We start from the raw sequence: 16,036 nt of genomic DNA, 5'->3' as shown, positions 1-16,036 counted from the left end.
CATTTATTGTGGTGGAGACGGAAAAAAAAAAATAGAAAAGCCAGATACAGCGATTGATAAACAAGGAGGTGACCGTTCGTCATTGTAGGAGCTGCCAGATATCACCGGCTCTTCAACACGCAAGTTATACTTTTGTATCAGTCAAATCACATATTACTCGGGTAGATAATTTCCAGTAGATCCTTCATGTGTTAGCTCAAATCACTGACCAGTATGTTTTAAATAAGTGACCCACTGATCAGAGCAGATCGACTGGTCCGGACCCTTGACTGGTCCGAACCCTTGACTGGTCCGAACCCGGGACTGGTTTCAAACAGTTTCGTTGGACAATAAAGCAGACTGTAAACGGATGGGGTTGTAGGCGCCCTTATAAACACAAACATTAAAAATCAGGAACGTGACGGTAAGCTGTCCAATATACAAAAAGAGTTAGAAACAGAAATACAAATAGCTAGAGCTTCATTTAAGGTTATTAATATAATATTCAAGAGGTTGCTAGTAGAATTGCAGTAAATCAACCATTCAAATCATTATGAAGCTGTGTGTAGTCTGTGGTCAGTCAAACAAACGGGCTTCCACATGGATAAATTGTCATTTTTGTGGAAATTGGTGTCACGCCCCTTGTGCAGATATCCCAGAACTAGCTACAAGCAGTATTAAAACAGAGAAGTGTTTCTAGGTATCCCCAAATGAGGAAAATCTGTGGACTAAAATCACAAGGGTATTAAAAGAGGACAACATCAAAGCTGCTTTCATAGAAAACCTGGAAGCTTTCTACAACAGATGGGAACATAAAAAGTCTGGGCTGAATGGTACTGCCCTTGATACTGGCCATGTAGTCAGAAACTGTAAGGCTGGAGATGAAGTCCTGGTAGTCAGTAAATGTGGGGCTGATAGTGCTGTCCTGGGAGACAGTAATGGTGAAGCTGGAGGTGCTGTCCTGAGAGACAGAAATGGTGAAGCTGGAGATACTGTCCTGGGAGACAGAAATGGTGAAGCTGGAGGTGCTGTCCTGGGAGACAGAAATGGTGAAGCTGGAGATACTGTCCTGGGAGACAGTAATGGTGAAGCTGGAGATTTTGTCCAGGTAGTCGGGAATTATACGCAGGAAGGAATACATATAAATGACCTCATAGGGGACAGGAGCCATAGTAGGGAAACAAGTGTAGTCAAAGATAAGATAAAACCAATATTGCAAACTAGAAATACCGCAGGAAATAGCAAACAAGAGGACTCCAATAGCAATAGTGAGGATAAATTACCAAAAACAACTGGTGGGAGCTCCATTGTTGGTGCTAGGGAGGATAGAAGTAAGACAGGGAAACATGCACCAACAGGGAATACAGTCACAGAAACCCAAGGCAAGCGGAAACCAAGCCTGTGCACATACTATGCACTTGGTATCTGCTGGCATGGGAAATCTGGAAAAACAGATGGGACGTGCAACTATGACCAGCCTAGAAAATGCCATGCCCATATGACAACAGGAAAATGCAAACTCCCTTCCTGTAAGCTTTTTCACCCTGAAATGTGTACCTCTTCAGTACAGGAAAGACTGTGCTATAACTTAAATTGCCAGGCATACCATCTAAAGGGGACAAAAAGATACAAAACAGCCAGGCCATGGGAAAACCTGGGTAGCCACAGCCACTCAAGAGGGAGAGGTTTTTTAGTGCCAGGAAGGAAAAAAAACTGGCAGGAAATGGCAGAAATCGTACACCAAATCCAGTCATTCCTGGAGTGGAACCACAGTCGATGGCCTCCACTCCAAACCAACAGATACAGATACTAATGCCGGAAAAAAAATCCCCCCCCAGTACCAACAATACCACCAGTCCGATAACATTCTTCTTTGCAAATATACAGGGTCTAAAGCCAGCAACAAACAACAAAATACCTTTCATCCGTGGACTGCTTGCAGAGGCAAAGGCAATGTTTGCGGCTTTCACTGAGACCCACATAAAGGATCACTTGGACAATGAAATATGGATCCCAGGTTACAACCTATACAGATGTGACAGAGTGAACAGGCAAAAGGGGGGGGTTGGCCTGTACATTGCAGAGTCACTTGTTTGCACAGAACTGCTTAATGCCTCAAATGACGTAGTGGAAGTTTTAGCAGTAAAGGTCGAGAACCAAAACCTAGTCATTGTGGTAGTCTACAAGCCTCCGGATGCAACATCCCAGCAATTCCAGGAACAGCTGTTAAAAATTGACCACTGTCTGGAAAATCTTCCAGCTCCTGCACCCAACATCTTGCTCCTGGGGGATTTCAACTTAAGGCACCTAAAATGGAGGAATATAGCAAATAATATTGTTGCAGAAATAACACCAGGAGGCAGCTCTGATGAAAACTCACACTCACACGAGCTTTTAAATCTCTGCACAAAATTCAATTTAAACCAGCAAATAATAGAGCCTACTAGACTGGAGAATACACTAGACCTCATATTCACTAACAATGATGATCTGATAAGAAATGTCACCATATCAAAAACAATATACTCAGATCACAACATAATTGAGGTTCAGACATGTATGCGAGGAGCCCCAGACCGACAAAATGAGACTAGTCACGAGGGAGCATTCACCAAATTCAACTTCAATAACAAAAACATAAAGTGGGACCAAGTAAACCAAGTCCTAACCGATATAAGCTGGGAAGATATACTAAGCAACACAGACCCAAACTTATGCCTAGAACAGATTAACTCGGTGGCACTCGATGTATGCACAAGGCTTATTCCTCTAAGAAAAAGGAGGAGTAGATGTAAAATAGAAAGAGACAGGCGCTCCCTTTACAGGCGACGGAAAAGAATAACAGAGCGGCTAAAAGAGGTCAATATATCTGAAATGCGCAGGGAGACACTGGTCAGAGAAATAGCAAGCATCGAACTTAAGCTAAAAGAATCCTTTAGGAGTCAGGAATCGCGGGAAGAACTAAAAGCTATAAATGAAATCGAAAGAAACCCAAAGTATTTCTTCTCCTATGCCAAATCAAAATCGAGAACAACGCCCAGTATTGGGCCCCTACTTAAACAAGATGGGTCCTACATAGATGACAGCAAGGAAATGAGTGAGCTACTCAAGTCCCAATATGACTCAGTTTTTAGCAAGCCGCTAACCAGACTGAGAGTCGAAGATCAAAATGAATTTTTTATGAGAGAGCCACAAAATTTGATTAACACAAGCCTATCCGATGTTATCCTGACGCCAAATGACTTCGAACAGGCGATAAATGACATGCCCATGCACTCTGCCCCAGGGCCAGACTCATGGAACTCTGTGTTCATCAAGAACTGCAAGAAGCCCCTATCACGAGCCTTTTCCATCCTATGGAGAGGGAGCATGGACACGGGGGTCGTCCCTCAGTTACTAAAAACAACAGACATAGCCCCACTCCACAAAGGGGGCAGTAAAGCAACAGCAAAGAACTACAGACCAATAGCACTAACATCCCATATCATAAAAATCTTTGAAAGGGTCCTAAGAAGCAAGATCACCACCCATCTAGAAACCCATCAGTTACACAACCCAGGGCAACATGGGTTTAGAACAGGTCGCTCCTGTCTGTCTCAACTACTGGATCACTACGACAAGGTCCTAAATGCACTAGAAGACAAAAAGAATGCAGATGTAATATATACAGACTTTGCAAAAGCCTTCGACAAGTGTGACCATGGCGTAATAGCGCACAAAATGCGCGCTAAAGGAATAACAGGAAAAGTCGGTCGATGGATCTATAATTTCCTCACTAACAGAACACAGAGAGTAGTCGTCAACAGAGTAAAGTCCGAGGCAGCTACGGTGAAAAGCTCTGTTCCACAAGGCACAGTACTAGCTCCCATCTTGTTCCTCATCCTCATATCCGACATAGACAAGGATGTCAGCCACAGCACCGTGTCTTCCTTTGCAGATGACACCCGAATCTGCATGACAGTGTCTTCCATTGCAGACACTGCAAGGCTCCAGGCGGACATCAACCAAATCTTTCAGTGGGCTGCAGAAAACAATATGAAGTTCAACGATGAGAAATTTCAATTACTCAGATATGGTAAACATGAGGAAATTAAATCTTCATCAGAGTACAAAACAAATTCTGGCCACAAAATAGAGCGAAACACCAACGTCAAAGACCTGGGAGTGATTATGTCGGAGGATCTCACCTTCAAGGACCATAACATTGTATCAATCGCATCTGCTAGAAAAATGACAGGATGGATAATGAGAACCTTCAAAACTAGGGAGGCCAAGCCCATGATGACACTCTTCAGGTCACTTGTTCTATCTAGGCTGGAATATTGCTGCACTCTAACAGCACCTTTCAAGGCAGGTGAAATTGCCGACCTAGAAAATGTACAGAGAACTTTCACGGCGCGCATAACGGAGATAAAACACCTCAATTACTGGGAGCGCTTGAGGTTTCTAAACCTGTATTCCCTGGAACGCAGGAGGGAGAGATACATGATTATATACACCTGGAAAATCCTAGAGGGACTAGTACCGAACTTGCACACGAAAATCACTCACTACGAAAGCAAAAGACTTGGCAGACGATGCACCATCCCCCCAATGAAAAGCAGGGGTGTCACTAGCACGTTAAGAGACCATACAATAAGTGTCAGGGGACCGAGACTGTTCAACTGCCTCCCAGCACACATAAGGGGGATTACCAACAGACCCCTGGCAGTCTTCAAGCTGGCACTGGACAAGCACCTAAAGGCAGTTCCTGATCAGCCGGGCTGTGGCTCGTACGTTGGTTTGCGTGCAGCCAGCAGCAACAGCCTGGTTGATCAGGCGCTGATCCACCAGGAGGCCTGGTCACAGACCGGGCCGCGGGGGCGCTGACCCCCGAAACTCTCTCCAGGTAACTACGAAAGCAAAAGACTTGGCAGACGATGCACCATCCCCCCAATGAAAAGCAGGGGTGTCACTAGCACGTTAAGAGACCATACAATAAGTGTCAGGGGCCCGAGACTGTTCAACTGCCTCCCAGCACACATAAGGGGGATTACCAACAGACCCCTGGCAGTCTTCAAGCTGGCACTGGACAAGCACCTAAAGTCAGTTCCTGATCAGCCGGGCTGTGGCTCGTACGTTGGTTTGCGTGCAGCCAGCAGCAACAGCCTGGTTGATCAGGCGCTGATCCACCAGGAGGCCTGGTCACAGACCGGGCCGCGGGGGCATTGACCCCCGAAACTCTCTCCAGGTAAACAGTAATTTAGTACTAAATAAACACTATCGAATATATTTTTTTCGTTAGGTTCAGAATGATTTTGGCGAAATTATTGCATACACAAATTTTCATTTGTCCTATATGGCAAGATGAGCGTTGCTATTTAAGCCAAGATCGCAATTTCTGCCTATTCGGCACGACATATATATATATATATATATATATATATATATATATATATATATATATATATATATATATATATATATATATATATATATATATATATATATATATATATATATATATATATCATTAACAACACTGCACTAGCCAAGGACTCGAACCCATGCTGCTTTGGCCTGTCACATGGTGGGCGAAAACACATGACGCCCTTATCCACTGAACTATACGATCCTTAAGAGTAGCGCATCCAGCGGAACTGGATGTTGTACTCCCTACCCAAGAACACATGATGGTGTGGATAACTCTAAGCTAATTTCACTGCAGTATTTTATATTATTGCGGATATAAAATACTGCTCGTTGAACTAGTACACCAAACAGGGACTAGAATGAAATTAGCCTAGAGTTATCCACACCATTGTGTGTCCTTGGGTATGGAGTACAACATCCAGTTCTGCTGGATGCCATGAGGCAGGCCAAATCAGCATGGGTTAGAGTTCTTGGCTAGTGCAGTGTTGTTATTGATCAATACCACTCGTTCGTGGTCACAATAATATATATATATATATATATATATATATATATATATATATATATATATATATATATACCTTGAGTTCCGGGGGTCAACGCCCCCGCGGCCCAGTCTGTGACCAAGCCTCATGGTGGATCAGGGCCTGATTAACCAGGCTGTTACTGTATCATGTGGGAGTTCGATACGTGGATTAGGTAAGAAATACTCACGTAGGCTGTTATTACGTATAATTGCTGTTATGTGGAGGGAGCCCTTGCCAGCCGTACCTATCTCCTTGGTTACACCCGTAATAGTGACTAGCCGGCTGCAGTACCCTATGTGAGGGGGCCTTTGAATACTGCTGAGGTCAGCACAATATATGAAAGACCGTGACTCAGGCAGAGACGGTTGGTCGTTGAGTCAACGGACGGTTACTGGTAACTGGTTACTACTACTGAGACTGGTAACTGGTTACTACTACTGAGAGCTCGGCGACGCTAACGTATGTCGTCCCGACATACAACTAATACAAACTAGAGATGGCAGGTATACGGCTTGGGCTGATTCTATACAATGTCAAAGTACACAACATTAAACATTATAGATACATAAGTAGAACATTGGGATGAAAGCTTACATAACTGAAACTGTAATGCAATACAAGGTATACTATAGTACAACTTAAAACTCAACAAATGAACAACGAACTCTACGTTGAGATTACAAGTGATAAAAACAAAAATTTTGATCGATCGATCTGTATTCGTGTGATCTACGGATTCTGAGGAAGGAATATATACAAAGAAATAGTGTTTAACAGAAAGGCAGATTCGGTGCACGCAAATCTAGACTGTTAACTCTCAGAATGCGGAGAGAACATGAACACAAAAAAAATTCTTGAATACTGATAAGTTGATACTGTAATTATTCATCTATACAGGTTATTTACATTTAACCCCAACTCTGCTAAGGTGTGATTGACATATGCAGAATGGGTGTCATCTCTGGGAGGATCAAACTCTGTAGCATTGGCTAACTCATGCTGTATTTGAGGCAAATCTGAATTGGAAGTTACAAATGATACTTGAGGATTTCTCAATACCTGTCTTGTACGTAGGGAATAACGACATTCAGGTTGATCGTCTGACTGAGTATCAGAGGAAGAGAGTACAGGATCAGGAGGATTGTCAGAGTCTGTCACATTAGTCTGGGTTGGAACATCATTATCATCACATACTAACTTCATATGATCCAAATGCGATTCTTTATACTGACCAGTACTAATCTCTCTAACCTTATACTTATTACCAGTGATATGTTCAACTACTCGATAAGGACCAACAAACTTTTGATCAAGCTTTGGCATTGCAGACGTTTTGTTAAAGTTAATCAGCATAACTCTCGAACCTACTTTGATTTTGGATGGCTTTGATCGAGTGTTTGCGACTCTTGTAAATTCTGCTGTTGATTTATGAAGTGTTTCACGGATTCTTCTAAAAACACTTTGAGCTAAGCTGGTACGAGTTGCTATGAAATCATCAGGGTTGTAATTCGGTTTCGGATTAGAATACAACAACTCATAAGGCAAACGTTTATCTACACCATACAATGCATAATGTGGAGTGTCACCTATAGAAACATTGTAAGCAGAATTTATAGCACACTGCACATCAGGTATAACTTCATCCCAAGTTTCACTGTTGGGATTGATAGTGGCTCTCAAGACATCAAGTACTTTCTTATTGGTTCGTTCCGCTAACCCATTGCTGGCAGGATGATGAGGAACAATGGTGGATTTAGAGATCTTGTACAAGGTACACAAATTTTCAAGAATTTCATTACAGAATTCACCTCCATTGTCTGTTACTAGGGACTTAGGAGTGGTATGCCTGCAGATAATGCGTTCTTTAAACGCTTTGGCTACTGTCTCGGCAGTCTTATCTGCAATAGGAACTAACTCGCAATATCTGGTGAAATGGTCTACCATAACACACAGATGTTTGTTGCCTTGGAGGGAACATCGGAAATTAGTTAACAAATCTAGCGCAACTCTTTCCCAAGGTTCGCTAGTAGTTGGATACACTTGGATTGGATTAGGACCATTAGCATTGCCTTTATGTTGCATGCAGACACTACATTTCTTAACATACTCAGAAATATCAGTTGCCATACGAGGCCAAAAGTATTTCAATCTGGCTTGTTTTACTGAACGATCCATACCAGGGTGTGCAACACCTGGTACATCGTGAACTAGCTGTAAGGCTACATTCACTAGTGACTGTGGAATTACTAACTGGTATACTCTTCTGCTAGGAGTACCCAACTCGGCTGTTCGATACAGTAATTCTTGGTTCATGACAAAGTCACTGATGGGTGCTGGTGGCTTCACATTCAGAATAAGATCTTCCTGGAGCAGGAATCGAATCACACCAGACCACATGGGATCTGTTCGTTGAGCATTCTTTACATCTTCAGCACTAAATGGAGGGTCTGCAGTTACTATACTAACATGTCGCGATAAGGCATCTGCGACTACATTTGACTTGCCAGGTAAATGCTCAAAGGTGGGATTGAACTCTTGGATAGTCAAGGTCCATCTAGCTAACCTTCCAGTAGGTTGTTTGTTCGGGAATAAGGGTATCAGTGGAGCATGATCTGTCAAGACATGAACAGAGTACTGATAAATAATGTCTCGGAAGTGCTTTAAAGACCATACTATTGCTAAAGCTTCTTGCTCAGTTACTGTATAATTACGTTCAGCCTTCGTAAGGACTCGGCTAGCAAATGCAACTGCGTTGTACTTGCCATCGGTCTTCTGAGCTAGTACGGCACCTATGCCAATTGAACTAGCATCAGTTGTCAGATAGAAAGGCTTAGAAAAATCTGGAAATTTCAAAATTGGAGCAGATGTTAGCTTTTCTTTTAGAGTTTGGAATGCTCTTTCTTGACGGAAGGTCCAAACAAAAGGAGCATCTTTCTTAAGCAACTCAGTTAGAGGAGCAGCTATGGAAGAAAAATTGGCAATGAAAGATCTATAAAAACCTGCTAAGCCCACAAAGGATCTTACGGCATCAGCAGTTTTGGGAGTTGGAAAATTTAGTACTGCAGTTACTTTACTTTGGTCAGTCGTAACCCCTCTAGGAGTGACTACGTGACCAAGAAACTTAATTTCTGATCTGAAAAATTGACATTTTGACAGTTTGATCTTTAAATTGGCTTCTTCAAGCTTACCAAGTACTACATCAAGTCTTTTCAAGTGTGTATCCACGTCTTTAGACATGACGATTACGTCATCTAAGTACACCATAAGAGCATTACCTATGAGACCTCTAAAGATATTAGTCATGAGCCTTGAGAACGTGATAGGGGAAGATCGTAATCCAAATGCCATACGGAGGAAGTGATAATGACCTGTAGGAGTGGAGAATGCAGTTAGCTCTTGGCTGTCCTCGTGAAGAGGGACTTGCCAAAACCCTTGTAACAAATCTAGGGTTGAAAAGACTTTGTTATCTCCGATATTACGTAAAAGATCACCCAGTACAGGGAGTGGAAAGCGATCTGGAATGGTTTTTGCGTTTAACTTCCTAAAGTCAATTACTGGACGCCAAGTACCATCCTTCTTAGGTACTAGTATCAAGGGTGCATTCCAAGGTGAATTGCTAGGTGCAATAACTCCATCATCAAGCATTTGATTGATCAATTCTTCTGCGACAGCAACTTGTGAATGAGGCATTCTGTACGCAGGTATGTAGATAGGTCTAGTACCAGGTTCAAGTGGAATACGATGGGACAATAAGTTCGTTATACCCATCTTCTCACCTGGTAAAGCAATGGCTTTACGACGTTTGTTCAACAGAGTCAACAAACGCTTGACTTCATCTGGGAAGTCAGTGGGAGCTAAATCTTTCTCCTCTACTGGTGGAACAGATTGATCCAGTGAAGTGAATGAGGTCTCATGTGGGAGTTCGATACGTGGATTAGGTAAGAAATACTCACGTAGGCTGTTATTACGTATAATTGCTGTTATGTGGAGGGAGCCCTTGCCAGCCGTACCTATCTCCTTGGTTACACCCGTAATACTGACTAGCCGGCTGCAGTACCCTATGTGAGGGGGCCTTTGAATACTGCTGAGGTCAGCACAATATATGAAAGACCGTGACTCAGGCAGAGACGGTTGGTCGTTGAGTCAACGGACGGTTACTGGTAACTGGTTACTACTACTGAGACTGGTAACTGGTTACTACTACTGAGAACTGCTGGCCGCACGCAATCCGACGTACGAACCACAGCCCGGCTGGTCAGGTACCGACTTTAGGTGCTAGCTTGAAGACAGCCAGGGGTCTATTGGTAGTCCCCCTTATTTATGCTGGGAGGCAGTTGAACAGTCTTGGGCCCCTAACACTTATTGTGTTGTCTCTTTAACGTGCTAGTGGCACCCCTTCTTTTCATTGGGAATATGCTGCATCGTCTGCCGAGTGTTTTGCTTTCGTAAGGAGCGATTTTCGTGTGCAAGTTTGGTAATAATCCCTCTAGGATTCTCCAAGTGTATAAAATCATGTATCTCTCCCGCCTGCGTTCTAGGGAATACAGGTTTAGGAACTTCAAGCGTTCCCAGTAACTGAGTCTCTGAAAAAGGAAGCTGGCCGTTCTGTAATCCTTGGTTTCTGTGGTGAGTTTTTTCACCCAGCTCTTTGAGGAACTTTAGAGCACACTTGTCCCATGCTCCAAGGGTCTCTGACCCTACTGGGATAAATTATAGCAAGGGGGCAGGCCTTCATATCTGCGGGTCTTGTGGATCTCCCTGTAGCCGGCGGCTCCACCCCCTTCAGTTTCAGAGTATGGCAAGTAGGTGACTGCCAGTGTGGTGGCACAGATGTAGGCCCAGGCAATCTGCTTACCATCCTTCCAGGGTAGCATAGTGGCTCCATCCTGACGCATTTGACTTCCGTCAGACCTCTGTATATGGGGTTCCCGTTGAGCTGTGGCGAGGCTTCTCTTTATGATGTCGTTGACCTCCTCATGTCTAACATACTTCACTTCTGATGTGTGACACACGAGACCATGAAGTGCGAATTGATCAGCCGTCGTCCTGCCGCAAATACACCTATGTTCGGTGAGTATGGGGGCGGCTACACCAGTCCGAATGGATTGTAGGTCGAGTCTTTATACAGAGCATTTCTGGCAAATTGGGTCAATTTTGTGCAGGATGCGACCCACGCCATTCTACTAACATACAGGTACCTATTTTACTAATAGGTGAACAGGGACAACATGTGTCTTAAGGAAACACGTCCTAATGTTTCCACCCGTACCGGAGATCGAACCAGGGACCTCAATGTGTGAGCTAAGTGCGCTAGCAATCAAGCTACATAACACCGCTCGCACTGTTGACGTTATTTTCCAAGTAGGGCATGACACTACCGCCGCCGCCTGTCTTCCATCCCTTTTTTTTCCCCTTCACTCAGTTAAGATATGACTATGATCAAAGAGGGGCCGAAACATTGTCATAAATTTCTTCTTTATAGAGCGTGTTATTTGTGAATGTCTGATATCTAATTTTCGTTAATGGGATACCTTGAAGTACCACATACAGTATTATACTTTCTGTCTGTATATTTCTCAATAAGTAGACAATAATGCATTTAGTTTGATCGTCTTCTGTACACATGCCAAACTGCAGGAAGTACTTGTAACCAAGGCCTAAACCTGACTACTTCATCAGTCAGTCTGTTTACATTGCAATATGCTCTGGAAATATGCTTATCCACGTTCAAGTTATTATTCTGAGTTGTAGATCCATAGATCTACTCAGTGTTGTAAATGTATTCTTTTGACATAAAGATTATTTACTTCTCTCCTAAGCAGAAGGAAACATTTATTAGAAAGACGTTTCACCTTCATTAAGCTTTATTAAATCTTAACTTGATAAAGCCTCCTTTTGCTGTATGTGTTGTTTTACCTTAAATAATCTTCTTGCGATACAGTTCATGCAGGTTGCAGAATTACATATTACCCGTTACATAATTGCATGTTTTTACAATCCATTTATATTTGTATTGACTTTGTGACATCTAGCAAGATTTATAGTGGCTAGTTTATTTCTCAAAATTTCAATACCAATTACGATATTAAGTTAAATTATCCTATTATGTCATTGGCACATCATTTGCGTCAACACATCCATCTCATGTACACACGTGTCAACAGTCTGTCCACCATTTATAGAGCAAACGCAGTCTGTATATTGATTTAAAAAGGATATATTGAGAAGAGACAGTGGCCGCAACACCTTTCTCTATTATCCTTGTCATTGGTCTATTCCCGAGTCATCTCGTCTTTCTTCCATATATCACCTTTGTCTTTCAGTGCATTTATTGTATTGAAACCTCCATTACCTGTGTGTATGACGGGGGGGGGGGGAAGGGGATCAATAGCTCCCGTCCCTGATTGCACAGTCGTCAAGTGTTCAGTAGTCACTCTTAACATTTCTTGCAGAGGTCAAGATGTAGTTGGTTGACATGATATCTCGGTCTTATGTTTTGAAACCATTTAATAATGTGAACATTACCGTGTAGTAACCCTTCAGGGAAGGTTCCTTGATGCTGGTGAGGGGCTCTTGATCTAGAGAATTGGATCTGTGCTTCAGTTCCCTGAATTGAGTCTGAATACCTTCCATCCCCCTCCCCCCGTATAATCCCACGAGTTTAGCGTTCCCCTTGACTATAATAATACCGTGTAGTAATATTTGTCATATCTACTACTGATCTTCATTGAATTACTTCATTAATTTTAATGAATAGTAATGTGGGGTGTACTGACGGAGGTTTATGTTACAGGAGTTCGGCTACTGCGCTCTGTGGACCTTCTTCTACCTGACGGCGGCCTCAGCATGTGCCTCTTGGGGTGGTGTGGACGCTGCTGCCGCCGCCGCCGCCTTTTTCGGCTATGTGGCTATGATTCTCTATGGCATCGACGCCTTCTTCAAGTTCAAAGCCTGGAGGAACGGTGACCTGGCCCAGGGCGAGCGTCAAGTGCAAGTTGCAGACCCTGGAATGCCTTCCCCAGGGGCGTACTAGTGCCCAGCTGCATTCTGCAGTCATTCTGCCTGGGGGGGAGAGTGTTGCTCTCAAGGGAGATAATACTCCTAAAAAGAGTATGTGTTTCTGCTACTGGGATTATACTGACGCCCCAGGGGGTAGTGTTGCTAAACCTGAGGGTAGGTTAGTGTTCCGAGGGAGGAGTCTGCTACCCTGGAGGTAGTGTTGCTTTCCCTGGGAAATTGTTGCTAACCCAGGACGTGACTTGTTGTCCCCAGGATAGTGTTACAACAATGGGGAAGTTTTTTTTGTCTGGGGCAATGTTGCTGCCCCAGGATAGTCAGAGTATTTTGTGTGACCACAGAAGCCGTTGATGTGTGGTGTTTAGTAGTGTGTGACTGACACTGATGGTGGGATTATAGTAGGTAAAGAGGAGACGTGTCTAGCAGTGTGTGACTGTCACTGATGGTGGGATTATAGTAGGTAAAGAAGAGACGTGTCTAGCAGTGTGTGACTGTCATTGATAATGGGAAGATAGCAGGTAAAAAGGAGACATGACAACAACATATATATATATAGATAGATATAGATATGAGAAAATAAAGAATATTTCTCAGCAGAAAGGGTACTAGAAAATGCTTTACCTCAATTAGCGTAGTGGGACTCATATACTGGGAGATAGTAGGTGCTATAATCAGTGGGAAATTTTATAATTCAATTTACAAACTAAATAATTAATTTGGAACAATACCAGCATAGTTTCTGTTCCTGTATGGAGAGTTCCAACCCATGGCAAGCTAGTGCACTATCCGTTACAGTGCCAGCCTAATAAACTTCGTCCACCTAGTCTTATTTCTATACACCAGGAAGGTTAGCATGGGCTTCACTGTGACCACAAATTTAAGTTTTTACAGACGAATTTCACACCAGCATGGATGTGGTGCTCTACCATGGTACAGTGGACAATGTACTTACTGGCCTGCTAGTTATAAGACCGGCTTGTCATGGGCTCAACCCCTAATTAGCGAATTAAGAGGTGCCCATTGACACACGCACACATGTATACACATACTAATATTCCAACAAGGACACACACACACACACACACACACGGGGCGGGGCCATGAGTTATGACTCGAACCCTGCAACCACAAATAGGTGAGCACATACACACACACACACACACACATATATATATATATATATATATATATATATATATATATATATATATATATATATATATATATATATATATATATATATATATATATATATATATATATATATATATATATATATATATATATATATATATATATATATATGTATGTATTATTGTACCCACGGAACAAGTGGTATTGATCAATAACAACACTGCGCTAGCCAAGGAGTCGAACCCATGCTGTTTTGGCCCGCCTCAAAGTGAAAGAAAACGCATGACGCTAATGGTCTAAAGATATATATATATATATATATATATATATATATATATATATATATATATATATATATATATATATATATATATATATATATATATATATATATATATATATGTACAGATGCACACACATGTACATGTACATGCACATACACATACAATGTTGTGCATTATTTAGTGTGTGTGTGTGTAACATGTGTACTCACCAAGTTGTAGCAGTGAGGGTCGATCCTCCATCCCTGGTCTAGTATCTTATTTACTCAACCAGCATTCCAGACTCAAGCCAAGGGATTTTTCCTGACAAATAAATCAATAATAATTAATAGTCCATCATACCTACTCCTGAAACCGTGTTACCACTCAAGATTGCAGGAGTACTTCTGCAATATTCCTTTATAGAATCTGTATTTGATCTCTCCAGATTCCTAATGTGAGCGTTTCGTCAAGATCTGTGTCGATACCTCAGTATGTTGTGGTTATGTCTCCTCTGGTTCTTCCGCCTTTTAAGGTCATCTTTCTCCACATCGGTTTCAGACCGAGTTTTGTTGCGAATCTCTAGTCTTTTGCTTGTGTGTGTGTGTGTGTGTGTGTGAGTGTGACTACTCCACCTATCAACGGCTACTGTTTACTCCAGGGAGAATGATAGTGTAACAACTATGATAATGTATGAAACGTTTATTTTTATTGCTGAAAATTTTATCGTTGGTTATGATCTTAATGTTAAGTTTATCACGTTTATATCAAGTCAAACAATTTAGAGGGTTCAACAGGAGTCGACTCACTCGCTGAACCTATCACTCTCACTCCTCAATTTGTAATACCCTCAGCTTGGTCTCCTTAACTGTGTAAATAGAGACTTTTTATAGATATTTGATGTTGGCTGTATCAGAATGTTTAAGAAATGTGCAATTAATCCAGATCAGGCCTCTGATTTTCATGTTGTCCATGTGTTTCCCACTGATTGGTTGATCTGAAAGTCTAGTCCCATCATTTATTGTTTTACATTTGTGACGTCACAACACTGACTCGGTGATTGGTCGGCAGTGTTATGCTACTGCAATATCGTCACTTACTTTTGGAAAATCTCAATCGAGCAATTAGCAAATTCGAACAGCATCAATTAGGATAATGAAAGCTGAACAATTCCCAGTCAATACTGAGTTGAGCTGCTTGGCAGAGTTCCATGATAATTCATGATTTACAGTCTTGCAAGGGTATGTTTTTTAGGGGGTCAAACTGTTAAAAAAAATATTTTTATGTTAGGTTACATTGGGTCGGGTTCCAATCCAAACCAAATATAAACAAACCGAACTTACCCAAACATACTCTAATCTAATTTACCTTACCTAACCTAAACTTAGCCTTTCTTAACAAACGTTCTACAGTTGCAAATGATATTATAAAACGTGAATTAATAGGAATTGTATCAGTAAACCTCAGTCCGGTCTACAATGTCCATGAATTATTATTGGAATGCCGAATCTTAATACTAGCCTCTGATTGGGCCGATGTACATTTAATTTCTCATGTAAAAGGATTATGTTACTAATATTTCCTAAAGTAATGATTTGCCGGAGAAATAAATATTGTCAGAGTTTGGATAACTTCCCGGTATGATAAGAACTAAGTAAATGTGGCTGACTACCGCCGAGCAACTGAACTTAATATTGACGTAATTCC

General features: G+C 42.0%; 1 protein-coding gene across 1 annotated transcript in view; it reads left to right on the top strand.

Annotated features, from left to right (window-relative positions):
• LOC128692718 (plasmolipin) overlaps positions 1-14,098 on the top strand; it is a 41,326-nt gene extending 27,228 nt beyond the window's left edge. The window contains exon 3 of the mRNA XM_070090016.1: positions 12,712-14,098. Within this exon, the coding sequence (XP_069946117.1) occupies positions 12,712-12,951 (240 nt within the window). The 3' untranslated portion in view covers positions 12,952-14,098. The remainder of the gene's footprint in view (positions 1-12,711) is intronic.
• The last annotated feature ends 1,938 nt before the right edge of the window (positions 14,099-16,036 follow it).

Source organism: Cherax quadricarinatus, chromosome 30 (genome assembly GCF_038502225.1).
Source record: "Cherax quadricarinatus isolate ZL_2023a chromosome 30, ASM3850222v1, whole genome shotgun sequence".
Classification (NCBI taxonomy): Eukaryota; Metazoa; Arthropoda; class Malacostraca; order Decapoda; family Parastacidae; genus Cherax; species Cherax quadricarinatus.
This window is presented reverse-complemented; position numbering and strand designations above follow the sequence as displayed.